The 26,546-nt window shown below is 51.6% G+C and overlaps 1 protein-coding gene and 1 pseudogene across 1 annotated transcript; one reads left to right on the top strand and one right to left on the bottom strand.

Annotated features, from left to right (window-relative positions):
• The first annotated feature begins 378 nt into the window (after positions 1 to 378).
• Positions 379 to 22,169, top strand: ILKAP (integrin-linked kinase-associated serine/threonine phosphatase). The gene is made up of 12 exons (XM_006866785.1): positions 379 to 553; positions 9,368 to 9,433; positions 9,876 to 9,932; positions 13,306 to 13,428; positions 14,617 to 14,743; positions 16,497 to 16,603; positions 16,865 to 16,958; positions 17,140 to 17,227; positions 18,225 to 18,346; positions 20,466 to 20,585; positions 21,767 to 21,848; positions 22,015 to 22,169. Exons 1-12 carry the CDS (start codon positions 499 to 501, stop codon positions 22,153 to 22,155), a joined length of 1,182 nt encoding a protein of 393 aa, XP_006866847.1. The 5' UTR covers positions 379 to 498; the 3' UTR covers positions 22,156 to 22,169.
• Positions 22,170 to 24,031: 1,862 nt separating this feature from the next.
• LOC102840228 overlaps positions 24,032 to 26,546 on the bottom strand; it is a 7,234-nt pseudogene continuing 4,719 nt past the window's right edge.

Below are 26,546 nucleotides of genomic sequence, written 5' to 3'. Positions count from 1 at the left end.
AGAGGCGCTCTAGCCAAGAGTTCGGGTTCACAACCTCTAAAATGGAGGACCCAAAGCTTGACATGATGATGTGCGGGCCTGGCATCAGGGTTCACAATGGGTCCCCTTAAATGGGACCATTTGTAGGCTCAAGAATTCAACAAGCATGGCCTGTTATAGGAAAGTAGAGACAATGTCTAGACGTCAGACACGGCGATCACAGCGCATTACTTCCGCCAGTTCAGGTACACGATCCCGGCCCGGGAGCAAGCGAGGTCTCCGCGCATGCGTCCGCCTCGTCCCGCCCCCTCGCGACGCCCAGTCCCGCGCGCGCGAACAGATCTCTGGGGCGGCGGGACACGCCGTGCGCCGATTGGCGGCGCCCCGGGCCCGCCCCCTGGTGATTGACGGCGCCGATCGCACCGCCCTCGCCGCAGCCGCCGCCGCCGCCCGGTGTGGAGCCCGGCCGCTGCTCGCGGGCTGCGCTCTGCCACCGCCGTCTCCTTCACCACCGCCGCCATGGACCTGTTCGGGGACCTGCCGGAGCCCGAGCGCTCGCCGCGTCCGGCCGCTGGTAAGCGTGCCGGCCGGCCCGCGGGAGGGAGGCTGCACGGCGGCGTGAGGCGGCGGGCCTGCAGCACCGAGCCGCCCGAGGCCCGCTCCGCCATATTCGCTGCGCACGAAGGGAGGACCCGTGGCGGGCGACGGCCCTTTGTGCGGCCGCCGACACGTGCTGCTGGCGGGCGGGGACTGGGGGGCGGGCCGGGAACGCCGTGGGGCCGGGGGCTGCTGCTGCCGCTGCGTCCGGAGCGCGGCCTGGTAGCCGGCCTCAGCCCCTGCGCGGCCCTCCACGGGTCGCAGCCCGGAAGCTGAGGTTGGCGCGCTGGGAGGGACGGTGCGGGGCCGGGATCCAGGGTCGTTTCTGTGCCCAGGGCCGTTCGCCTCCCGAACGCTGCGCCGGAGCCTCACTTCTGCCCACGGAAACGCCAGGGCGCTTCCAAACGTTGGTGGGAAAATGGGAAGAAAAGGTCGTGGGATCTTCCACGAACGCTTGGAAGTCCCCTCGTGCGTGAACCCTGTGGATCGAAGCCCTTTCGCGGCCAGACAAGACCCACTGCCGCCCAGTCTTTCCCCATTGGAAATGCCCCGGGAGGTTGCCGACCGCCTCACCATTTTCTCCGCGTTCACATAGACGCTTTGACCAGCGGAGCACCTTCCAGTTCATACAAAGACGTCTCCGTGTCTGTAAATGCGAGGCATCCAGCTGGACGCCTTTGTCCCAAACCCATGCACAATTTTACAAACCCACTGAGCTTGCCAGGCCTTCCAGACCCACGGAGCCGGAACTCCCGAATCCGTGTATGTTGTTTTCATAATTTGATTTGTTTTTATTGTTGAGTCTGCACACAGCAGGGCACGGGCCAACGTTGCAGTTTCTCCTGTTGACCCGGAGTCCCGGGGTAGCGCTAAGGGTTAATGCTCTGGACCGCACGGTTGGTTTGAACGTCAAGGTTGGCGGTTCAAGCTCACCAGCTGCCGCGCTTTGGACAACAACCTGTTACCCTGGAATTTTGCTGTGATGTTACTGTTGTTGTGTGGATTCCGTTCCAACTCATAGCGACCCTTTACAGGGCTTCCGAGGCTGTGAATCTTTCCAGGAGCAGAAGTAGGATAATCCCAAACCCCTCAGAGCCCCAGCCCCTTCCGCCGCACAATGGAACCTAGAATAGAGGATTGCTAACTGCAAGGTCCGTAGTTCAAACCCACCAGCTGCACCTTGGAAACCCTACACACAGGATCGTTATGAGGCAAAACTGACTCGCTGGCACTTAACAGACATCACCTGTTGATGTTTTACTTTGTGGCTAAATCACCCAGGTGATTCCAATTATTTGGGAACCCATTGTTGGGAATAACTAGGGGAATACCACCCAGCTCTTGCTTTCAGTGGTTACGAATAGGGTTGCTCGTCTCATGGTCAGCAGTTCGAAACTACTAGCTGTTCCGCTGGAGAAAGATGAGGCTTTCTGCTTCCGTAAAGCTTTACAGCCTTGGAAACCCTATATGGGGCCGCTATGGGTCAGAATCGACTCAACAGCACCTAACAACTACAACATTGCTTTCAGAGAGTTTGATTCTGAATCAGGTGATTCTGATTAAAGGCACTATGGAATGGTTTCCCTGGTGGTGCAGTGAGTTGAGGCACTGAGCTGATCACCCTAAGGTCAGCAGTATGAACCCACCGGCAACTCTGGGAGAAAGATACGGTCGTCTGCCCCCGTAAAGATGACAGCGGACAACTGTTGGGGCAGCTCTGTTCTGTCCTGTGTGGTTGCTGTCAATCCGCAAGGGCTGTGGGGTCCACTTGTTTGTGGCTCCTGGTGACCCCAGGTGTGTCAGTAGAACTGCGCTCCACAGTCTTTTCACTGCATTGGCCTTCGGAAGCTGACCCCCAGGCCTTTCTTTCAGGGTGTCTCTGGGTGGGTTCGAACTGCTAACTTTTGGGTTCTTCACCATTTGCACCGTCCATGTGTAGCAGTTACTGAGCAAATAGCAGATGGTGACCTGAGGCTGGGTAGATCTGCTTTAGAGAGGTTGACAAGTCAGGGGCAGGTACTCACAGGAGGTCACCTCATTCTCCAATTTCCTGAACACCGCCTCAGCGTGAAGGAGGGGGCCGGGGCTCTGGAAGGGTCGTTCTACCCTCTTTGGGGTCAGGGTTTGGGCTTTTCCCATGTCGGATGGGGTTTCAAAAAGTTCATGGTGGAATGGAATGAAAAGACAATTTGTCACCAACTTGCTGAAGGCCCTTCGTGTACACAGCTGGTCTGTAATCATGGCATTTTGGAATTTCTCTTTCCAGTAAAGACACCGTTCTAAGATTACAGAAGCATCCAAACAGCTGGGCCTTGAGTCTGAACTCAGCTCAGCAGGGGTTTTAAAGAATGCCTCAGCTCGAGTCTAGCAGGTGACAGGTGGCACTTAGTGTGTACCTCTTCCGTTCACTCTGTTGACAGTCATTTCTACTTGAGTGTCTGCAGTCCTGGAGTCGCGCTGTAGGACAAGCACTCAACCACAAGGTCGCTCCTTGGAAACGCTGTACAGGGTCTCTGTGAGTCGGGACCGACTTGATGGCACCTGATAACAATTTCGTTTAGAACACGAGCCCTGGTAGCGCAGAGAATAGATGTGAAGCTGCTTCACATGGGCTCATCTGCTGGAAACACGTGTGGCAGTGAGGATGACACCCTTGGGAAGCCCGAGGGCAGGTCTGCTCTGTGTGGTCAGGTGACTGCGTGGCACCGGTGGATAGGCTGTTAATAGAGTTTGGATTCGCATATATGCCTGCCAACCCCGATTTTTATTTCCATGGCTTTGCACATGAAATTAATTTGGGTCTGCTCTGGGATGATGCCTGGAAGGTGAAGGTATTAAAATCCAGTTGCTGCTGAGTTGATGGCCAGCTCATGACCCTTAGGATTGTCAGTGAGTTTTCAGAAGTAGGTAGCCAGCCCTTTCTGTTGAGGTGCCTCTGGGTGGACTTGAACCGGCAGCCTTTTGGTGAGCAGCTGAGCACGTTCGATGTTTGCAGCCCTTAGGCCTCCTGAGATGACATAGGACCTGACAGCTCTAAGTCTTAGAAGGGACCCTGATAGCCAGGTTCAGTGAGAGGAGGGCTCAGCCTCAAGCTTGCAGCCTGGCTGAGATGCCGCACACCAAAGGTGGACACCCCCTGTGGACACTGGGAACACAGACAGTCCCAGGTCCTGCCTGGCTGAGTATTTTTTTAAAAACGGCTTTTCTTCTTGAAAGCAGATCAGCAGGCCCACATTCAACAAATCATACATACACTTGGGGTCATTACAGTGATTGTGGTCTCCTCTCCGAGTACCAGCAGTTAGCAGTATCTACCCTGTCACTTCCGCTCGTGGATGCTCCCTGTGCAGTACCTTCATCTGTCCTCTGCCAACTTGCCTCTTGTATATTGCCTGCCTGTCATTCATGTTCTGTGCGTCTACCCTGTTCCCTGTGAATGCCCCCTTCCAGTAACCGTCATAGAAGGTTTTCTCAGGCAGTATTTGTGCTTTTGTGATTGGCTGATTTCACTCAGTATGTTTTTCAAGTTCATCCATGTCAGGGATTGTGTGGATTCAGGGTTGTTTTGCATTCTGCTGTTGGGTAGATACCCAATCTGGTTTAACCATTCTTCTGTTGATGGGCATTTAGGCTGGCTCCATCGTTCGCTATTGTTAATGTGGTTAAGTGCCTAGTTGGTTTTAACTCAGGTGACCCAGTGTAGGGGTTCCAAGGCTGTAAGTCTTTGCAAGAGCAGAAAGCCTCATCTTTCTCCCGTGGAGCGCTCTTGGGCTCCATCTGCCAACCTTAGTGGCCTTCCAGCTCTCAAGCCCAAAGTTTATCCTCCAGAATCACTGTGCTCCTGCAGTGAACATGGTGTGTATATACCTACTCATGCCACAGCTCTTATTTCTTGAGAATATGTACCAAGCAGAGGGATTGCTGGATCAGATGGTGTTTATATTTCCAATTTTTTGAGGAAATGCTATATTGTTTTCCAGAGTGGTTACACCATTTATTTAACAAACCCATCAGCAGTAGAGGGAGGGTCCCACTCTCCACCCTCACCAGCATTATTGTAAAAACAGCTTTAAAGGAAAGAAGTGAATTTTCTGAATTCAAAATGGGTAGAATTGGGATCCAACATTGTCTTAACAGACAGCTAAAGCCCACAAGATGATATGTAATCGGTTAATTAATTTTAAAATGATTTGAATGAGAACAGAATCTGATGTCCCCTTCTTGAGTAGCAACTGTGACCTTCTTTATACCATACTTTGTTTCAGAAAACCAGTTCTGTCAGTGGGTAAGTTGATACAATTAAAACTGGCATAGAGGAAAGAAAGCTTGGTCAAGTACATGGAAGGGTAAGGCTCACCTGCACATCCCACGTGACCCTCCTGTGTGATACATGAGCGTTAGTATCCCAAATTTCCAAGCTAATGAGGGAATGATAACAAAAAAGAAGCTTGTCATTTTTACAGCCCCCAAAACAAGTTGGCCAGGAGATGCAGTGTGACTGGTTTCAAATCCTGCTTTGCCTCCTCTGTTCCCGCATCTGTAAACTAAGGTGATGACACCTGCCGGCCCCTCCCTCAACAGTGAAATCCTGGTCTCCAGTCCAGGCGGTGGGGTGCCACAGCACACAGCCCCCACTACCCTCAGAATCCCCAGCCCTAGTGAGCTGTTAGTGTGAAAAGCTGATTAAAAGGAAGCAGTGCGGTCCCAGATTGTGGGGACACAGTGTCCAGAGGGAGGAGACACTCCCTGCCCAGTCTACATCAAGTGTACTGTGTCATTCTTCAGGTTTTGTTTTGTTCTTAAACTCACATCTAATGTACCTACCCCAGGCCTCTTCGTTTTTACGGTCTGAAGAAAAGCGTAGAAGAGTTTGCGTTTACTGTTTTCAGGTATTGTGCTAAATTAGGAGTAGTCTGTCATCCCAGCACTTAACAGGAGTTGAATCTTGAGTTAATGAAGTTTTAAAAACACAAGTGGGCATCAAAAATTTTGTGGCAAAATGAAATGAAAAGATAGTTGAATTTTTCATAAAACTTTTTGAAGCCCTAAAAGAACGCTCCGATTCGCTAGGAATGGCGCTTCTCTGCTGTCACACCGCGGAATGTGCCAACTTAAATCTTCATAAGGTAGATGATGTCTTTGACAGTTGAAGCATGGTACAGTGTCATGGTTTAAAGTGATGCGGGCAATGCAGGAACTTGATTGGAGTTTGACAAGTGGTTCTTCATATAATTGGTTGCTGACAAATGGCAAATGCTCAGCTGCTTCATGGGAGAAAAGACCCGGGATCTGATTGGTTAGAGATCACAGCCTCGGAACCCCTATGGGGCTCTGTCTTACAGGGCTGCCGTGAGTCAGAGTCCATCCAACAGCAGTGGGCTGGGGTGGTTTCCCAGTAAGTGTGAGGGGGTTTCAAAAACGGAATGACGAGATCATGACACTTTCCCTTGGACATTTGGCAACCTCTCATACACTCTGAAATGTCAGCTGTCAAAAGACCAATATTTGCTTGGCCGAGCCACCTTTAAAATCTTGTTTACAAAAATAGACATTGAAATACCAAATAAAGGTCAAGCTAGGAGAAGAAAACTAAGCTCCATTGTAGAACTTGAAGATTAAGCAGGAATGAAGTCAAAAGTCGTATCACAGTGAATGGATGTGACCATGACCGTGAACCCCAGCTGCCCGCAGAAGCAAAGATTCCACAGGCTGTCGATCGGCAAGTGGTGTGAGTGGTCTCATCCCTGAGAGGCCTCCCCATGAGCTCACCCACATGAGTAAGGACCAACCAGAGAACCCAAGGGGCTGCTCCTGCCAGCTCCAGGGGGATGTCCAGGTGGCCCGTTCACAGGGACGAGAGCCTCCAGCTCAGCACAAAGTGCTAACGTTGGTGAGCATGTCCAGGTACTGTGAGGAGGAGTGCTGCCACTTTCAAGGGCACTCATCTTGGCATCTGTTGGATTTCAACTCACACCCTTTGCCTAGCTGCCTGTCAGATTTGTGAGGGCAGAGGAGGGGACTTCCAAAAGTTTGTGGGAAAACGAACTCCTCTGTGAACTTTGGGAAGCCTCCTCGTTTGTGTAAGGATGTTTAAACCCGCTGGCATTGAGCCCATGTAAGCTCAGTGCCCCCCGTGACGGTCATGGCTGTAATCCTGATGGCAGTAGGTCACCAGGTCTATTTGAAGCCGCTGGTGGCTTTGAACTGCTGATGGTTTGGTGAGCAACCGACTGTTTAACCACTGTGCCACCAGGGCAAGGGTGTGTGCGCTGGCATTCTTTGTCTTGTGAAAAAGCTGGAACCAGCCTGAATGTTCACCGGTAAGAGAATTGGACAGCTTTCAGGAGATGGTGGCCGTATTTGACCCTGTGGGTCGGTTGGACAGTGTCTTGTGTGGGGTGTGTGTAGCGTGTGAAAGATGAAAATGCTCACACACTCTTAGCTTCAAGGTAAAGTGGACTCAGACATGTGACTGAGGAGTGTAGAGGCGGAAGCTGAGGGACTGTCCATGTACTACGTGCTTGGTGTTTGCACAATACCTGTATTGCTTTTGTAGTTGAGAAGAAAGTTGAGGTATTAAGACCATTTGAAGGTCTTGTTGCACTTATTGTACATGACGACCTTCAGTTAAATCAATCCTGAATACATCCTCACATCCTTAGCTTTACTTCAGCGTGCAGGTAACAGAACAGAAACCCTAGACGACATTAACTAGAACTAAAAAAATTCTTCACTCTTCCTTCACTGTCTTATTGTTAAGTGCCATTGATTCGATTCCAACCCGTAGCGACCCTGTATAGGGTTTCCAAGGAGTGGCTGGTGAGCTTGAACCATCCACTTTGCAGCCTGACACATTAGCCCACAGAGCCATAGGGCCCTTATGTTTGGAACTCTGGGACCTCTTGCCAAGTGAGGAGTCAGGGTCTCACTTTGTCCAGTGGTATTGACCTGAAATCGAGTGTGAGATTTTAATTCGTGAGAAGGTCCCCTTTCTAGCATCTAGCTACCCGCTACAGTTGGGTTTGCTTCTGCTCTTTGAGCTTGACTTGGCCTGGGAGGAAAGTTTACAGCGCCTGTTGGTTGTCCAGTCAGCAGTTCGTACGCATTTTGTTTTCTGACGTTGATTGCTGTCCCCACAATGTGGCAGCGCTCATTCCACTTCCTTCTGTGTGTGTGTGTTTCCCTTTTCCGTTTGCTCTTCTTTCCGGGCCCTTCCTGCCTTCCTAGCATTCTCTCTGTGCATGAGTACTAAGGGCACTAGCTGGGCCATAGCCTAGGGGCGTTTTCTTGGTGTAAAGAGGCCAGATGTAAGATAGTCTCCCTTTGACACCTTGAGTCACAGGTGAAAGGCCTGCCAGAGGCGTTCCTGTGCCTGCCACCATCTCTGTCTGGCTTTCCGGGTAAATGAGGTGACCCAGGTCAGGGTCAGTAGGACTAGGCCCATCGGAATCAACCTGCTGGGGTTCGCCTGCCCCGAGCCTCCCTGGCTCAATACAGCTGTCCAGTCATTCACCTCAGTTTCCCCATCAGTAAATAAGAATTATCAGCTTGTAGAGCTCTGGTAGCGTAGTGGTTACGAATCGGGCTGCAAACCTTAAGGTCAGCGGTTCGAAACTACCAGCTGCTCCGCGGGAGAAAGATCAGGCTTTCTACTCCCGTAAAGATTTACACCCTCGGAAACCCTGTACAGGGTCGCTATGGGTCGGAACCGACTCGACGGCACTTAACAACATAACAACAACAAGAGGTTAGAACCGCATCTGACAGCAGGTAGGTTATTCGTTAAGCCATTTTCATCTGTGGCCAGTGAAAGTATGAAGTGACCTGGGCCCCACACCTGACTTGCTGCAGTCATCCGTGTTCTTCCCCTCAGTTTAACTGAAGCACCGTGCATAGTGTTCCAGAAAGGAAAAGAAGGTGTGGTGGTCAGCTTCTCCTATCTGACACATTCTTGGTGGTGGTTCTCAGTTTGGGGCATTGCCTTTGACTAAGAGTTGTGTCCAAACTGAAGTCACTTCAAAGGAGAGGTGCCTAGTTAGTGTGGACCTGGAAAGTATTGTGAGGAGGCCGTGACGAGTGGAAAAGTCTCATCTGAACCGTGGTGGAGGCGCAGATTGGTTTAGATTGCGGTATGACTCTGACACTGAGCTCTGTGGTCACCAGGAAAAGGCTGGTGGCCGGCCGTCTGGTGCCTCTTCCCTGTAATAGCCCAAAGAGTGACCGTTTCAGGATTAGACCCAGCATCTGATGATTTCAACGTCTCGCGATACGAACCATGGCCGGGTACTATGTGTATTGCAGAGAAGCGAGGTTAAGAGCGTTCTCATACCCATTCAGGCTGAGGTGCTGGGACACTTTGGCAGCACCACCATAGCAAGAGCGACAAAACTCCCTGCCCGGAAGTGGCCTTCAGGGTCCAGCCTCATGCTGTTCCAGGATGCACTGATATCTTCTTGCTGTAGAATCAGGGTTTTTCTTCCAGGATCCTCATGTCATGAGATATTTTAAGATGTTTTTTGCTTTTAATAATAAAAGCATCACCTATTTCACAATAAAAAGATATAAATTCGATAACCACATGAAGGCAAACCACCAGCAAAGATGAGTATGTAAAGAGGCCGGGAACTAAATGCCTGGAAAGAGAACCCCCATTCTGACGATGAGCTGGGCACACACGCTGAAGAATGGGCCCTCTGACTAATTTGGAGGAACGGGTAGATGGGAACGTAAAGTCTTGTGACCCCTTCACCAAGAACACAAGAAGTCAGGATTGTTGTTAATACTGTTTCAGGGGAAGACTCTCAGAAGGGACCCCTGCTCTTCGACGACCTCCCTCCGGCCAGCAGTACTGACTCAGGTACAGTCTTCAGACTCTCCCAGGTGTGTGTCAACGTCTCTACTCATCCTGGGATTGGAGTGGTCTCAACCTTTCTCCCTTTCCCCCGTTTTCAACACGCAGATGGTTTAGGTGTTGGCCTGTCTTAAGTTTTGAATCCCTGGCTTCAGGTAAGGCAGAAAACCCACTAGTTGGCAGCCCTGAGAAGTACTGCGTCCTCACGGCGAGCAGTGTTCTCTGGCGCGTTTGAGCGTGTCCTAGCCAAAATACCAAGGACCTTTTCCAGGCACATTCGTTTCCTTTGAGACGGTAGGACTGGAATGAGAGAGACTCGAGGCTGTAGTGACTATGCACTTACTGTTGACCTCACTGACCTTCTGTAGGTGTCCTGGTGGGATGGATGCTGACACGGACACTTGGGGACCAGGTTCGTGGGCTCACCGCGCCTTCTACTGTGTTTCAGGACCAGGGGGACCTTTGCTTTTTGATGATCTCCCACCTGCTGGCAGCGGTGATTCAGGTAAGTGGTAGGAAAACCCCCAACAACCCCAAACTGTGTTGTAAATCCTACAGTGAGGCCTGGGAGATCAGAACTCAGCAAGTTTCCTTTTTGACAGGGAGCATCTGACCACTTTTCTTACATTCTCTATTTTTTGGAAATGTATGTATTTCCTGTCTCTGACAGGATTTCATCTTTTGCAGGTTTAACTGTACATGATATTTTACCTTGTAACACGATCATAAGTTCAGAGAAAGCTTAGGATCATGTTAAGTGGTTAATTGGCAGATCACAGGTTTATTAAACTAAGTCGGTAGGGAGAGGACCCGACGAGTTTGGGAGCCAGTGGCTCTAAGTCTGAGTAGGGGAGACGGCTGAAGAATGGCTGCGTTGGAATCACGCTGCTGCGAAGGGTGTTGAAGTGCATGGAGCGCCAGAACAAAGAGCAAATCTGTCTGGGATGAAGTACAGCCAGAGTGCAGCTTTAGAAGCAGGATGGCTAGACGTCCTCATATACCCTGGGTATATTATCAAGAGGATCCGTCCCTGGAAACAAGGACATCATGCTTGGTAAAGTAGAGATCAGTGAAGAAGAGGAAGACTCCCAATGAAATGAGTTGACACGGGCTGCCACAGAGAGCTCAAACATAACATTTGTGAGGCTGGTGCAAGACCCTTCTGTTGTGCACAGGGTCGCTGACCTGGAGCCAGCTCGATGGCACCAGACAACAGTGGGACCCTCCGGTGGGAGCAGAGAAAGGGAACTTCACACTCACTTTCTGATGATGAGATTTCTTTCCATGGCTGAGATCCAGCTTGTCGGAGCTGATTGTAAGAATGAAGAATCCCATTACTGACGTTCAGCTTTGTTGTTAACGGTGCCTTTTCTCTGAGGAGACGAAATCTCGAGTCTCATTCCAGTTCTCACCGTGTTCCTGACAGTAGGAACAGTGAGCTGACTATTTCTGATGCCCTGGAGCCCAGATAGATAAGTAGGCCTTGAGTTTGTGCCACTCAGATGTGGATCCGGGTGAAATCCGGGCCGCCTGGTTTGGAGACTCTGGTGCAGACTATATACAGCGGTTGCTCTGAGTCTCAGACCTTCGCTAACGATTTTCCCGCCCAGCTGTAACATGTCCTCAAGGGGCAAACTATTACTTTGACGTCATTTTTACCAAGCCTGTCAGTATTGGTTCTCCCTACTCCTGAAAATGTAAACTTAAAACATTTTGTTTCTTTTTAATGTCCCAATAAGTGTCAGGGAAGACTAGAGCAGCTCCTCCATGTCACAGTGCCAGAAATCAGCCTCGGCTACTGTGGGTCTGCTTTCCGACCAGCCTAAATACGATCTGGCTACACAGAGTGTGTGGCTTCCCAGTGTGTATGAAAGAGCCTGCTGGTGGAGTGGGCTAAGCATTGGACTGCCAACTGGAAAGGTGACAGCTGAAACCCATCAACTGCACCACAGGAGAAAGATGAGGCATCTGCTTCTGTAAAGAGTACAGCCTTGGAACCCGCGTGGGGCCGGGCTGCTCAGTCCTGTCAGGTGCAGGTGCCTGGGGGTTTATAGCAGAGGCTGGAGAAGTTCCGAGAGTGAAGAGGATGACCAACAAGTGCCTTGGACTCAGAGTAAGCACATGCTGTTTGGAAAGATGGTGCCATAGACTCGCCTGAGCAAAGAGCGCCACAAACTTGCCATTTGCTTAAAAAAAGAGGCGCCGTCTGAAGTACAACACAAGGGAGGTTGCCTGGGGACTCCTCCTCCGTCTGCTAGGGTCTTTCCTCCTGCCTGCGCCTGCCCTTGGGCACGCGCTTCCTGCTTCTCAGTCTCCTGTGTCTCCTTCCACCCAGGCAGACTCCCAGCTCCTTACTGTGAGCCCACTGGGACAGGCGCAGAAGAAAGTGGGCTATAAATAGTATAGTTTTTTGGTGGTGTGATAATTATCTTACCCCAAAATTCTGTAGCTTGTTTGCCAGGACTACGGGCCCATCTTCATAGTCACCATTGAGCCTGGACCCTTCCCAATAAAGAGAGTGCTCTGCGTTAGAATGTCAGGTAATCTGTGCAAACAAGACTTACAGATTTATTAAAACAGGATATTCGACATAGCACTCTCTGAGCTGCTGATAGGGCAGAAAACCGCACATCTGCAGACTTGGAACAGCTCAACGTCACTACTAACAGTTTGGGCTTTGGGGTGGATAGTTCTGTGTCAGATATTTTGGCTGTCGTGAGAAGAGACTACTTCCCAAGCACTATACATGAGGCCATGAAGAATGAGCTCCACATACAAACCCCATTCTCTGCCTACAGTGTCATCAGATGAAAAGTTGTCAACACAATTTTGGAATCTAGACGAAAGGCCGGTACTTTTACATGCACACTGGGAACCGTTGTGCAAACGGCAGTGAAACGGTGCCGCCTGACAGGCCTTGGCCACTAATTCTGTCAGAAGCACCTGGGGACTTCCTCAGTCCGTCTGCTCCATGTGTCGGCTGCAGCGTCTGGTGCCTTGCTGTTACAGAAAGCTGTCCGTGTCTTAGTAAGTGACTCTTTGCCATCCAGGGAAGCATCTCCTTTTGTCTCAGAAACGTCTGGTGGCAGAGTAGCTTCAATAAGCAGCTGCCTGCTTTATATCCAACTGCTGATAACCCACTCAAGGGCAGCTATTTCCGTGACACTGACTGCCTTATGTTGGATGTACCAGGCACTGTGGCACATGACTTACATACCCCGTCCTGTCGATTTCAAATCACCCCATGACACATGACGGAGGAGGAAACTGAGGCAGGACTGTGGACTGAGTAAATTGCATTGAAGCCACAGGTTCTTCTGTGAGCAGCCGTACTGCGCACCACTGCGGAGTCCTGGGGACAGGACCATCAGCCCCGCTGCACTGCAGGGCACATGGGCTCGGAAGGGCTGCCACTCACCTCATCCTAAGCTTGTGGTTTTCCGTTTTTTGGAGTCCTGGTGTAGTGCTGTAGGATTAGCACTGGACTGCGAACCGTAAAGGCAACAGTCAAACCCACTTGCCCGTCTTTGGAAACCCTACACAGGGTTTCTTTCAGTTGGAACCGGCTCAGCGGCTCTTGACAACAAGAAGCCCTTTTTGGCAGTTTGCTAGACCTCTCTGTTGATCCAGAAGGCCCTGACTGCCCATGTGACAGCCCCAAGTTGTGGTGGGCGTATGTATTCACCACTTGGAAGGCGTTAGGAGGAATTCTTACTGGGGTCCCTACTGGGGTTGCACACAGATGCCCCGCGGGTACCTGCCTGAGTGACTGTCCTCCCTGACCAGGGTCTCCTCTGTGGGAGGGCTCCCTGTGGGCTTGTCTTTCCTGGTCCGTGACCGTGTGTCTGCCCGGCTCTCCGTCCTTCCTTTCTTCTCAGGTGCTCCGGCCACTCCGGTCTCCCTGTTGGGAAAGAACCAAGGGAAGGGGGCTAAAAGGAAACCCTATGAAGAGGAGAAGAATGGCAGTGAAGAAGAGCTTGTGGAAAAGAAAGTTTGTAAAGGTTTTCAGACAGTTTGAAAACACATGTATTAGACTTCATATTTAAATCACCCCAGAGCCAAAGGAAGCTCAGCTTTCTAATTGTCACCGTGCCTGGCATGTCCGTATTTAAGACGTGGGCACAGGGCCCTTTCTGCAGATGGGTTTCCCTGCTTACCCTAGCATTCTCTCGACTTTCCAATGCAATTCTGGACGCCCCCTCTGGTCCTCTAGGGAACCTCGTGGTTTTCCTCCACCTTAGGGATGCAGAGTTACTTTTGGGTGTCTCCTGTGACTGTTGGGTGTCCCCCTGTGACTGGCTAGTTCACTGCCCACCCAGCTCCCCCTGTGACTCATGCCTCTCTTCAGCTCTGCCTAACCTTTTGGGTTCTGATTTCACTCAGTAGGCAGCTTCCCAAGAGAGACTCTCAGGCTGGAAACACTGTTGGTATTTGGAGTCAGGTTGGTAGCTTGTCCAAGTCTGTGGGGACAAAAATTGGCAGTACTCACTAAAGAGAATACCTGTGGATTTTCACTTCCTGCCCCTGAGGGGGACTCTGCCCTCTGTCTGTCTCACACAAAGACACTGGAGGATGTGTAGGGTGATGGGGCAAATCCTTCAGCTCTTGCTCCTCTGACCTGTAGAGCCAGCACCCCCTAGAGGCTTTTTGTGCCGTGTGGGGCCCTTGAGGCCAGGACCCAGGCCTACACTTAACTCTTCACGGCTCCGCTTCTGCAGCAGCCTCACCACAAGAGAAGCCACGTTTTCAGGAGACCTGCTGGTGTGGTTCAAACCCACCAGCAGCTCTGTGGGAGGAAGATGTGGCCATTTGATGTGTATAGCTGACGGCCTTGGAAACCCTGTGGGGCGGTTCCCCTCTATCCGGAGGCTTGTGATTAGTCGGAGTGAGACTGGACTGTGGGGATCGGGCCTTGGAGACAAACTGTTGACTTCAGCTAGGAGTTTGCTGACTCAGTTGTACTAGTGACAGGACTTGGTTTTACTGACCTTTGTCCCCCGATGGGTGTCCCATTTGTGCTTTCTGGGCACGGGCAGCTTTGTACTAACGTCGTCATCTGTGTCTTTGCTCCCCTGCTTAGCCCTGAGGACATGTGTGTTCCTGTCCCCCTCCCCACCCCCTGCTGTGGGACTCGGGTTTCCGGGGGGGCAGGACACAGTTTTGTATGTGCCTTGTTCTCTGCCCCTCAGCCTCTTCGGCAATCCTGGGCCTGAAAGGCTATGTGGCTGAGCGGAAGGGTGAGCGGGAGGAGATGCAGGATGCTCACGTCATCCTAAATGACATCACGGACGAGTGCCGGCCCCCCGCCTCCCTCATGTGAGTTCTGCATCTGTCTTCTCAGCTTGGGTGTGCTTGGCCCACTGGGGATATTTTTAAAGGACCCCTGCTGGTATTGTGGGTTACCTAGGGTTGTTCATCACAAGGTGAACGGTTCAAACCCTCTAGCTGCTGTGTGGGAACAAGATACTGGCAGTCTGTGTCTGTAAAGATTCACAGCCTGGCAAGAGGCGAATATGGCGAATGTATGGGTTTGCTGTGAGTCCGAGTGGACTTGATGGCTGTGGCTAAACTTCCTGTATAGCAGAAGACCACAAGACGCCCCCACCCCTAACACACACACAGGTGAATGCTCTGGCCCCAAATGTCCACGGTGCTGCCACTGAGGAACCCCACCCAGTGGACATGTCCACATTGTGTGGCTCTTCACTGGGTGGGTGCTTGTTTACTTTGTAACCTAGAGGGCAGTGTGTGTGGGGAAGGTCAGCACAGTTCACCATGGCCCAGAGCAAACAGAAAGGCTGACGCAACATCAAGAGAGGCTGTCACGGCTCACTTCCTACAGCCCTACGAAATAGGGAGAAGCCGCCTGGGGACTTCTAGGCCTGATGGCACGGGAGCTAGAAGACAGGACAGTTAGTGGCCACTGGCTGTCTTCTCCATGCTGGGGCCGTTGGAGCCAGCGGCCTTTGTCCAGTAGATGGCCTGGCCAGAGGGGCCGTGCAGGGAGATTGTGCATGGCCCACTCGAAGGCCCCTTGCTTGTTGCCAGGACCAGTGGACACCTCAGGATTGCTGTCCAGTCCAGAAAGGCCTCCAAGAGAGCTGCTGGGAGCAGATTCTCCCAGCACGAAACCAGGCTGTGAGCTTGAAACTATTATGTTCCACCAAGTGGATTCCACTCCTGGTTACCCATGTGTTTGTTAACAGAGTATAGGGGTTTTCTTAGCTGTCATCGTCACCAAAGCAAATGGCCACTAGGTGGCCTCACACCACCTCACAGCTTCCTGTCAGCAGCCATTTGATAGCATCTGGGCCAAGGGCCTCGAGCTCTAACCCAGATGAGGTTCATTTGCTCACGAGGCATTTCATACATGTCTGATACATGCCATTTCTCACAGGCATTTTTTTGTATTCTTCTGAAAGAGTTGGTTGTGGAATGGCACCTCCCTTCTATATGGTAGTCTCTGGGTAGTGCAGATGGTTAAGCACACGACTGCTAGCTAAAAGACTGGCAGCTTGAACCCACCCAGAAGCACCTGGGAAGACAGGTCTAGTGACCTGCTTCCGAAAGATCAGACTCTTGGCAGTCCCTGTGGTGCCGGTGCCGTTGGCGTTCTGCACACACAAGGCTGCCGTGAGTTGGAAATTAGACAAGTCTCAGCATCAGCCAGTATGGGGGCTACAACTGGAAAGGAATAGGGATAAGACTAGTAAGAAAGATTGGATGTTTGAGATACTGTATAGACATTTTGGAACAGCCTCCTACTCTCACTAATAGTCCATCCTGGGCCAGTAACTGCTTATCTGTGTTTGCGTTTAAAGGCAAAACTCTGCATTAAATAGGAACAAAGTTCTGAGTTTATCTTCAGTGAAAAATCAATGAACAGATGTTGAATTTCTGAAACAAGTGTGAGCTTACCATAGGTGTTTCAAATGCAGTGGAAGCGACTGAGCTGTACGGGGGCTGGCTTCTGGTCAGCACTGGGCACGTAGGAGACAAGGGTGGAGGCTCTCTGGGGAGCGGGGATGTGGCGGCCAGGAGCTAACCGGCTCCCACTTGGTCCTTCCAGCGCGCGCGTGTCCTACTTTGCTGTGTTTGATGGACATGGAGGGATTCGAGCCTCAAAATTTGCGGCACAGAATCTGCATCAGAACTTGATCCGGAAATTTCCAAAAGGTGAGACGGTGCGAACTCGGCCAGTCTTCCATGTGCAGGGCTTGGGCGGTTGATGCGGTGGCTCTGTGAGTACTACTGCCCCCTCCCCAAGCTTTATGGGGGGGTCAAAGGAGTCCGCAGAGCCGAGACTCCAGGTTTCTTGGTGCTGGGGCCTGGCGCTGCTCACACCAGCGTGATGGAGGACAGTCCACCCCAGACTGTCACCGTCAGCTTGGTGCTCCTCTGACCACCTGTTCTCTTTCTCTGTTCCTCCTGGGACAGGGGATGTGGTCAGTGTGGAGAAGACCGTGAAGAGGTGCTTGCTGGACACATTCAAGCATACCGACGAGGAGTTTCTCAGACAGGCGTCTAGCCAGTGAGTACAACCAGATCAGCCGTTGGCTTTCTAGCTGCCTCCCGGCTCCACCCCGGCGCTCCCTGTGTGCTGGGACAGGGACAGGGCAGCTCCTTGTGAAGTCTGAGTCCCTTTGCTCCTTTCTGGGAGTGCGGCTCAGGTGCTGGGCTGTGGTGCTGAGTGTGTCTGCACTGTCCCCCAGGAAGCCTGCCTGGAAGGACGGGTCCACTGCCACGTGTGTCCTGGCCGTTGACAACACTCTCTATATCGCCAACCTCGGAGACAGTCGGGTACGTGGCTAGGATGGCTCGGGCCGCATGGTGAGAACTGGCCACACAGGCAGCACTTTGGACCACCTAGGCTTTTCCCGCAGCTTTCCGTCTGTCTTTGTCCTTTGTGTTCTGGGAAGGGCACTGGGCAGAATGGGATGGCTGGATGTATGCTCACATACTAGCGGGTTTCTGAAGGTTCACGGGAAATTGCCATTGTCTTTCCATTTCCTCACACGTTTCCTTTAACCCGTTCACCACCATGAGGTGAAGGGAGAAAGCTCAGGGGCATTGGTTTTCACTGGTGAAGTGCCCCGCCTGAGGCTGGCTCCAGTGAGTGCCTGCTTTCCATTAGAACCACTGTTGACCCCGGCATCGCTCTCCAGGTTCCTCAGTCACATAACCCAAGTTCTCCTCTGCCGGTTAAGCAGCATCTTGAGGCCCCTGGGGACTTTTGGGGTGATTCTGTGACCCAGCATTTAAGGGCAGAGGACAGCCCTGCTCTCGCAGAGTGGACTTGTGGTTACCCCACAGGCTGCCTCGGGTTCTATAACATGCATTTAGACCACGCATGCACGTGCGTGCTTAGTCCCTGGGATCAGACCCAGACTGGAATTCTAACACTGCTATGTGACCTGAGGCTGGTCATTTACCCTCCTCTGTGAAGTGGGCATAGTGAAGCAACTCTGGGCCCTCGTCGTTGCCTCATGCCAGTTGGGAGGGCGCAGTGCCAATGAGACCGCATGTCTCTTGCTTCCCTTAGTTCTCGCTGAGGCCCAGAAGGAGGCGAGTGGTCCCTGTGGTCATCTTGCCAAGTGTGCCCGGGACAGGATGGAGACCCAGGGCCTCTTCCTTTTGGGATCTGTGCAGCCCAGTCTGTTGCTGGCCCTGCTGGGACCCCCAGGTCTTGCTGCTTGGTTTTATTTGTCAGCAGGAGGCAGACTCCGAAGCACCACCGGGCCCTTTCTCTTCGGAGGGGCGCCAAGGCCGTGATCTGCTCTGTGGTCTCTGTCCCCAGGCGCTCCTGTGCCGCTACAATGAGGAGAGTCAGAAGCATGCAGCCCTGAGCCTCAGCAAAGAGCACAACCCCACCCAGTATGAGGAGCGCATGCGGATCCAGAAGGCCGGGGGCAATGTCAGGTAAGCTGGGCTGTCCCAGGCTAGACTCACACCCTTTCTTGGTTGTGTGTATCACAGGGAGCCACAATGGGGGAGAATCCCCCCGAGGGAACATGGGAAGTGGTTGGGGCGAGCTGCCTCTCTGAGCCCCCTCAGGGACAGCCCCCCCAGCCCAGAGGCCATGTCTGATGGGCAGCCCTCGGTGACGCCTTGTTTCTAATCCCCAAGGACCCTGGTTGGCCTCTGTGCTATGGGAGGGCTCTCACCTTGAGCAAGCTCCACTTCAAGGGCACTGCGCTGCCCTGCTGAGTATTGTCTGGTGTGCGGTGTGGTTCGTCACTGGGGGGCAGAGGCTCGGTGGGCTGCAGTGACTGGGTTGGTGAGTGGGGCTTCTTGTCCCCAGGGAGGCCTCTGATTGGTCTCCGGCTGGGGGGTTATGGGATAAAGACTGGTCCTCCCATGGTGGGGGTGTGTGTGTGTGCACATACAGCAGTGACGGTGTACCTTGGTTTCTGATGTGGCTGGGTTATCCCAGGCGTCCTGTGAGCACCTCATCAGCAGTGCCAGCACCCCCTTTCCTGTCCTTACCCCATCTGTCTGAGCTCTGCCTCTCCCTGAGCCCCATGGCTGGAGCAGGGTCAGCAGTGAGGCTACCTCGTGGGTGCCAGACCTCTCCCCAAAAAGCAAGTGCCGGGACACTCAGTGTTGGGGACCCAGCCTCACACAGGGGCTCAGACTCCTGTCTCCCTCTCGCTCATTTTATGAAACTACCCGTGCCTGTGGGGGCCCTCATGGTAGTGACACACTTTCCGGGCTTTTGAACAGTGGAACCTTTGGCCACACTTGCTGTGCATGTGAGCGTGTCAGTGTGGCCTCACCCTTCACGCCGAAGGGGGCGTCTGGAGAGGACATTCTAGGCGCTGCTACGTTTTCTGGCCCCTGCTCCTGTGTCTGGGGCAGTCAGTGTTCACGGGCGCCTCTTGCCTTCTGTGTGAAAACCTTTTCTTGCCTTTGACAACAGCGCTCCCATACGATGAGTTTGTCACTTGTGACTGGTTTCAGCTTCATCCATGTTGTGAGGTGAACACCTCGCAGAGTCGTTGCTCTCCAGTGTGTGCACTGTAGTTTATAGTTGAGCCACTCGTCTGCAGACAGGCTTGTTGGTGGCTGCGATGAGTGTGGGTGTGCCACGAGCCACAGTTCACACTACGCCTTTGTCCGCTTGCCTCCACTTGGACCATTTCATACTCCCAACAGCTGGTAACTTCCGGAACACGGGGTTTGCCTGTCTGCTCATGGTTGTGCTCGTATCATGTGTCTTCCTACGTGCTTCCGTAAACGGAACGCGCTTTCCAATTCAGTTCTTTAGGGGCTATTCGGGGGCGGGGGTTGTAGCTGTGGGTGATGCTACAGCCCTCCCCTGAACAGGAGGCCCCTTTCCCGCTGTGATCTGCGAGTCTGGGGGTGGGAGATCGTGCTACCTTGTGAGGGGGCATTTGTCATCACCCTTTCTGCCCTGGCTGCTCTGTGGCACTCGTCTCCTGAAAACTGCTGCTGGGCACCGTGTACAGCCCCCTCCTGGCCTTAGCTGAGGACCGAAGGGCTTGGACACAGCCACAGCTGTGAGGACATGTCATTCTCTCGTGCGAGAGGTCTCTGGGACACCTCACTGCCGAGTTCTCCTGCGTGCTGAGCAGTGCCTCGTGGTGGTCGGCCTTTTGCTGTCGCCAGTGGAGGTCTCGGGAAGAACACCAGTCGTCATTGGACGATGGCCCAAGCCCCTGGGGGCAGGGCAGGTGACTGCCACCGGGACAGTCCTTCCATGAGCTGTCATCTGCGCAAGCCCCTAGTTTGAAAACTCTGTCATGACCGGTGACCTCTGTACCGAGCTGGGCTTTGAGTGCTGCATGGCGACACCCACCCCACCCCACCCCTAGCTTGCCTGTGACCAGTGTCTCCACCCCATCTCCAGTCAGGACAGGTAAAGGCTAAGGCCTTCAGGGACCTCCTGTTGAAGTCTCAGCACAGCCACACCTGATGTCAGAAAGGCCTTCCCAAGGACCAGGAGTGGCCACTCCGCTTGACACACAGACAGCCCGAGGTGTTCCAAGATGAGGCTAAATTCTTCTCCTCCTTCCAGGGATGGGCGTGTCCTAGGAGTGCTGGAGGTGTCCCGCTCCATCGGGGACGGGCAGTACAAGCGCTGTGGGGTTACCTCTGTGCCCGACATCAGACGTTGCCAGCTGACCCCTAATGACAGGTAAAAGCCCTGTCAGAGCAAGTGTGCACGTGGCCTGGTGGTTCGATCTGACAGCTTCCTGTTTGTGTCACAGCTTTGCTGGGGGCGGGGCTGGGCCTTGGGAGCCTCAGTTGTGATCTCTGTCCATTCCTGTGGTCATGCTTAGGAGACGCCCTGAGGAAATGTATCATTCGAGTCTAGCATGTGGTCTTGAGCGTCCGCTGGGAGGCTGCCCGTGGAGAAGGGGAACTAGCTTTCTGGGCCGGGGAGTGCATGGGCATCCTGGAGCAGTGGTGGGATAGGATGGTAGGCTTTGGAAGCAGGCTGAAGGGCCTTAGGTTTCTGGCGGAGGAATTTGAATGTGAGGTGATAGTTGGTGGGGAATTGTTGAGGGTCTTTCAGCAGAGCCACAAGGGGCTGTAGTTGCAGCCTCTGTTCTGAATTGACGGAAGACAAGGCTCCAGGCTTGGTGGCAGGTGATCGTTAAAGGGGCCTTGTGAGGAGCTAGGAGACCCACTGGAGACTGAGGCAGCAGCAGCAGAGATCGGACAGGTCCTCTGGGACTGAACTGTGAAGGGTCTGGTCTGTTGGCCACACGACAGCGGAGTGAAGCTGACCCTCCCAAGTGAGAGCCCACTCATAGCTCCTGTGCTGGCATGAGAGACGGTCCACTGTGGTCCGTTTGCCAGCTCCCCACCTGCCCTCTTGGTTTCCTAAAACCCGTTTGGAGCGACTGTCCTCCTGTGCCATCCTAGCTCTACGTGGGAGACTCCTCCCCACTGGGCCCCACACAGACCTCAGGCTAGTTGGGAGCAGAGCTGGGGTGGGGTTAGGATGTAGAAGAAGTACTCACACTTAAGCAACATGTCTCAGATCCTTGAGAACCTGACAGGCAAGTGCATACTGAGGGAGGCTAGTGTCTGTCAACTTGTGTCGGGCTGTGGGGACGTCCAGTGGGCACATGCACGAACACCGGTGTTTTCATTCTGCACGTTTCCTCGAGGGTGTCTGAGTGTTGGTCCTGCTCACCGGGGCAGAGAAGGCTGCTCTGGCGGATGGTGTGGCTCCCACAGAGCCATTTAAATCCCTTACTCTGTGGTCTTGTAGAAGTGGTGTTGCTGTGGGGAAACAAGTACTCACTGGCCTTCGTTGCTGGCCTTCCCTTCCTGCTGCTCAGAGCCTCCCTGTGCCCCGTGTTGTAGGTTCATTTTGCTGGCCTGTGACGGCCTCTTCAAGGTCTTCACCCCAGAAGAAGCTGTGAATTTCATCTTATCCTGCCTCGAGGTAAGCGTCCCCCCAAAGAGCTCTGTTACCCCTGTACCCCCGCCCCTGTTACCTGGGTGGTCAGTACCGGTCCCACCTGAACTGAGGGACCCTGGTCAGCAGTTCCTACTTTTGTGGAGTGACCAGGCACAGGGGCATTTTCAGCTGTGCACCTCCTGTCCGGCAGGATGAGAAGATCCAGACGCGGGAAGGGAAGCCCGCCGTCGACGCCCGCTATGAGGCGGCCTGCAACCGGCTGGCCAGCAAGGCAGTACAGCGGGGCTCGGCAGACAACGTCACGGTGATGGTGGTGCGCATCGGGCAGTGAGGCGCAGGCCCGCGCTCGGCACCTCGTGTGTATGCTCCTGTGGGGTCCCTGGTTGTAAATAAAGGTGATGTTTTTTTATTTATTTTTTTCTTAGTCTTTTGTGTCATTAGCTTGGAGCAACACTGCACCATTTTCTGTGGGCCTGGCATCCTCCCTCACTGAAACCCTGTTGGTGTCTTGGGCCGAGCCTTGGGGATGGCCAGGTGTGGCACGGCCGTGTGCAGGACACTGGACCGGCGCGCTTCCTCCTCATGACAACCCTGGGGCAGTGGTGGTGGAGCAGTGCCATCTAGTCGGTTCTGACCCACAGCAACCCTATATAAGGTTCCAAGGAGCAGCTGGTGAGCTTGTAACACTGACCTTGTGGTTCAAACCGACTTTGCAGTCCAGTGCATTAGCCCACAGTGCCACCCCAGGACACTGGGGAGAGTGGCAGTCGTCCCATTTTTCTGACAAGGCAAGGCTTCTCAGTTTTCCAGAATATAAGGTTCCAGAAGGTTCTGTGTCTTGATCCCAGAAGAGAATCGGGCCCCAGTGCCTTTCAGCTCCTCAGAAACAGCCCAGACACCTCTGCCTTCAGGGACGACAGGGCGAGCTGGTGGGAGGGTGCTGGGGAGTGGACCCCAGCAGGCAGGGGCGGGTTCCCCCTTAGGCTTGTGTGTGTGCCCCACCAGCTGAAAGTGACCCAGCAGGAGCAGCCATACTTCAGGGGGGCGGATCCTCGTGGGAAAGGCGGAGCAAAGGGGGCGTGGTTGGCCTGCTCAGATAACTGCTTACGACTGGACCCTCATCACTACAGCACTGCTTTATCTTTTTTGTCTTCCGTAGTTTATTTCCCACAATTCTCCTGGCAAGTGAACATTACTCAAGAGCATATGGTATACACACATAAGAAACATGCAAAATGTTTTAAAGGGTACACAACAAAATCCAGCTGTATAAAGGAATGCATGTGAAGTCTCGCTCACTGCGCAGACTAAATTTAATCACTTGTTTAAATAGTAATAAAAATAAAGTCTTTTATGGATCTTGTGCAGACTACAAAAGAAGGGAAATTATTACCATATATATGATTTTTATATTAGGCAGTTTTCTTTGATGAGTTGCACCGACAACTCCAAATACAGAGGCAGAAAGCTGTGTGTTTTAAGGGAATTAATGTTGTGAATTAGATTATACACAGTTTCTACCACTGGCACTTTTCCCCATAGATTATATACATCACATGATCATCTTATATCAGATGACCTTTAAAAAATACATCTGAGTGACAATTTTATAACACACACCATGAGCTAGTTACGGAGGTATTGCCACAGTTGCCTTTGCTGTTGGTAATAAAGATGGTTCATTGTGGTTAAAAAAAATAAATGAGACATCAATGTGCTTAAGTAGCTCCCATTTACAAAGGTCACAGAGGCCACTACGGGGGCATTGAGTTCTTTTAATGTACGTCAAACACCATTGATTAAAACTTTGTCTAAATAACTCAGCTTCTGTGCTAAAAACTATTTTCACAACAAAACTGATAGGTACTAAACATTTTTATATAAATACTGTATTTTCTCATCATATTTGTGACCAAGTTCTTTGAAACCTTTGGAATTTTACTGTCTTTAATGTGTGCACTCATCTCCATCTCAGCCATTGAAGAAGACCACCTAAAAAGGCTTTCAGGTCAGGGAGTGCTAGAAAGTCACCAGGATGTTCAGCTGTTGGACGGTGTTCCAGAGCCGTAATGGTACAGAGCTGTACTGGATGAGAACATACTGGAAGCTGTCATACTGTGAGTGTCATTTTAGGGAAAGCAAACACTCCACACTGTGCACATATGCTGTGTATTGAAGAGGACTGGTCAGCAGTGGGCCCCTCCAGGTCATCTGTTTGCTGGAAAGTAGTTTGAGTCAAGGTAATTATAACTGGTGCCAGGGACACAGAATGTTTCTGACCTATGACTAGGTTCTAATTGGTGAGTCTCCTTGTGAATCTGTTTCATGTACACAGTCTGAACAAGAATCACAAAAGTCCAAAGACGTTTCTAGAATCCTGACAAGGCCACCGAACACCCTGGCTAGGATCTATGCCACAGGTTGCACAAGTCCACTCTCAGCTTGCATTTGTTGAAGTTTTCTGTTTAACTTTTTAAACCGTAGTAGTTGTTTATATTCAGGTAAGTTCCTATACATGATAGGAATACTTTATATACATGATAGGGATACTGTCTTCATCTGCTATCTCCTCAGTACCGGTGTTCATGTGGCCATGAAACAGCATCAGATAGCTCATCATCTTCATCCATATATACTAGAGGGTCATGGGATGTCATGAAAGTAGGTTTAAATAGATGTGTATTAAGGGGGTGCTGTCGTCTGCTTATTGAAGACTTTTTGGAGTATGTATGTTTGGTGTTCTTCTTGGGACTGGAATGCCAGCTTTGGTTAGCTGTATGAAATACTTTTGTGCTCAGCTGGCAACCTGTTTTGCTGTCCTATTGCCCAGTTCATCTGCAGTCTTCTGCCAGTGCTGAGATTCTGCTTCTTCAGAAGGGTATTTCAGGAGTAGCTGTTCAAGTTTTTCTGTTCTACAGTCCACAATTGGTTAAATACTTCAGGTTTCCTATCATCACACAGACGTCCTATTACCATCGGAGGACGACTGATTGAGCCTTCTGGACCATCATTCAAAGGCAACAGTATGAAAGGGACTCCCCCCATCCTTAGAATCTAAAGGACATTTGGATCTAGCAGGTAAACCTACTTTATCAAAAACTAGTTTAACTCTTAGTATGCCTTTTATGATTTTTAAATGCGCAAACTTTCCAAGGCTACTGATATATTGTTGTTGTTGTCAGGTAACATCGAGTTGGAACCGACTCATAGCGACCCCATGCACAGCAGAACGAAACAATGTTCGATCCTGGGCCAACCTCACTACCACTGCCACACTTGAGTCCATCAATGATGCCACCTGGCTGATCTATCTCATTGGGGGTCTTCCTCTTTTTCGCTGACCCTCTGTCTTTCCCAGCATGACATCCTTCTCCAGCGACTGTTCCCTCCTGATATATTGGTCCCATGCAATCTCAGGTAACTGAACAACTCTCTGTGAATATGGAAGCCCTGTATCAACCTACTGGAGTTTTTCCACAAATGCAGTTGGAATTTTCAGTGTTTTGCTCCGGTGTCTGTCTAAACTTTCAAGGTCTTGAACTGCTTGAGAACACTGAGCCTCGAGTACAGCAATAGTCTGTAACAGTCACTGATAGCGGCCTAACCAAAGATGGATTCACTGTGGAACGCTGTCTCTGTCGTCTTTATATCCTGAAGGAGCTGAGCTGTGATCTACAATAAAGCTTAAGTATCAGGGTTTCTCTGCTATTCATAAGGTTGTCAGTGACTAAATATTCGTAAGTAGTTCGTCACTCCTTCCCAGTCTGTCTTCATCTGGAAGTTCATCTGAAACCTGTCCACCATGGGTGACCCTGCTGGTATTTAAAATACCGGTGGCATAGCTTCCAGAATCACAGCAACTCACCTTCTTATCAGCAGAGAAAAGATTGAAGTTGTCAAGGACTTCGTTCTTCTTGAATCACCTATCACCACTCACGGAAGCAGCAGTCAAGAAATCAAATGATGTATTTATTGCATTAGGCAAATCTGTTGCACAAGACCTCTTTAAAGTGTTGAAGAGCAGAGATGTCAGCTTGAGGACTAAGGAGCGCCTGACCTAAGCCATGGTATTTTCAATAACTTATGCATGTGAAAACTGGACAGTGAATAAGGAAGACTATAGAAGAATTGATGCTTTTGAGTTATGGTGTTGGAATATTGAAAGTTCTTTGGGCTGCCTATAGAACCAACAGATCTGTGTTGGAAGAAGTGTAGTCGGAGTGCTCCTTGGAGGACAAGATGGCCAGACTTCGTCTCTCATACTTCGGACATAGTGTCGGGAGGGACCAGTCACTGGAGAAGGATATCATGTTTGATGTTTGGTAAGGTGGAGGGTTAGAGAAAAAGAGGAAGGCACCCCCCTACCGAGATGGATTGGCAATGTGGCACTGTCAATGGGCTCAAGCGTGGCAGCGATTGTGAGGTTGGCCCAGGACTGGGCAGTGTTTCCTTCTGTTGTGCATAGGGTCGCTATGAGTCAGTACTGACTCGATGGCACCTAACAATGACAACAATCAGGGTTTCATACTTTCAGCTTCAGCCAGGGAGACTATTCTTGTAGTTTAGTGCCATCAAGTAGGCGTCTCTGTATCGGGTGTCCACGGAGCGGCTGGTGAGCTTGAACCGCTGATCTTGCAGTTCAAACAGCTTTGCAGTCTGGTGCATTAACAGCACTATACCAGGATTCCATGGAGAACACTAGAACTTCCTAAATTTGTTTTT

Source organism: Chrysochloris asiatica, unplaced genomic scaffold, assembly GCF_000296735.1.
Source record: "Chrysochloris asiatica unplaced genomic scaffold, ChrAsi1.0 scaffold00096, whole genome shotgun sequence".
Lineage (NCBI taxonomy): Eukaryota > Metazoa > Chordata > Mammalia > Afrosoricida > Chrysochloridae > Chrysochloris > Chrysochloris asiatica.
Note: the sequence above shows the minus strand (reverse complement) of the source record. Positions and strands in the feature narration are given on the sequence as shown.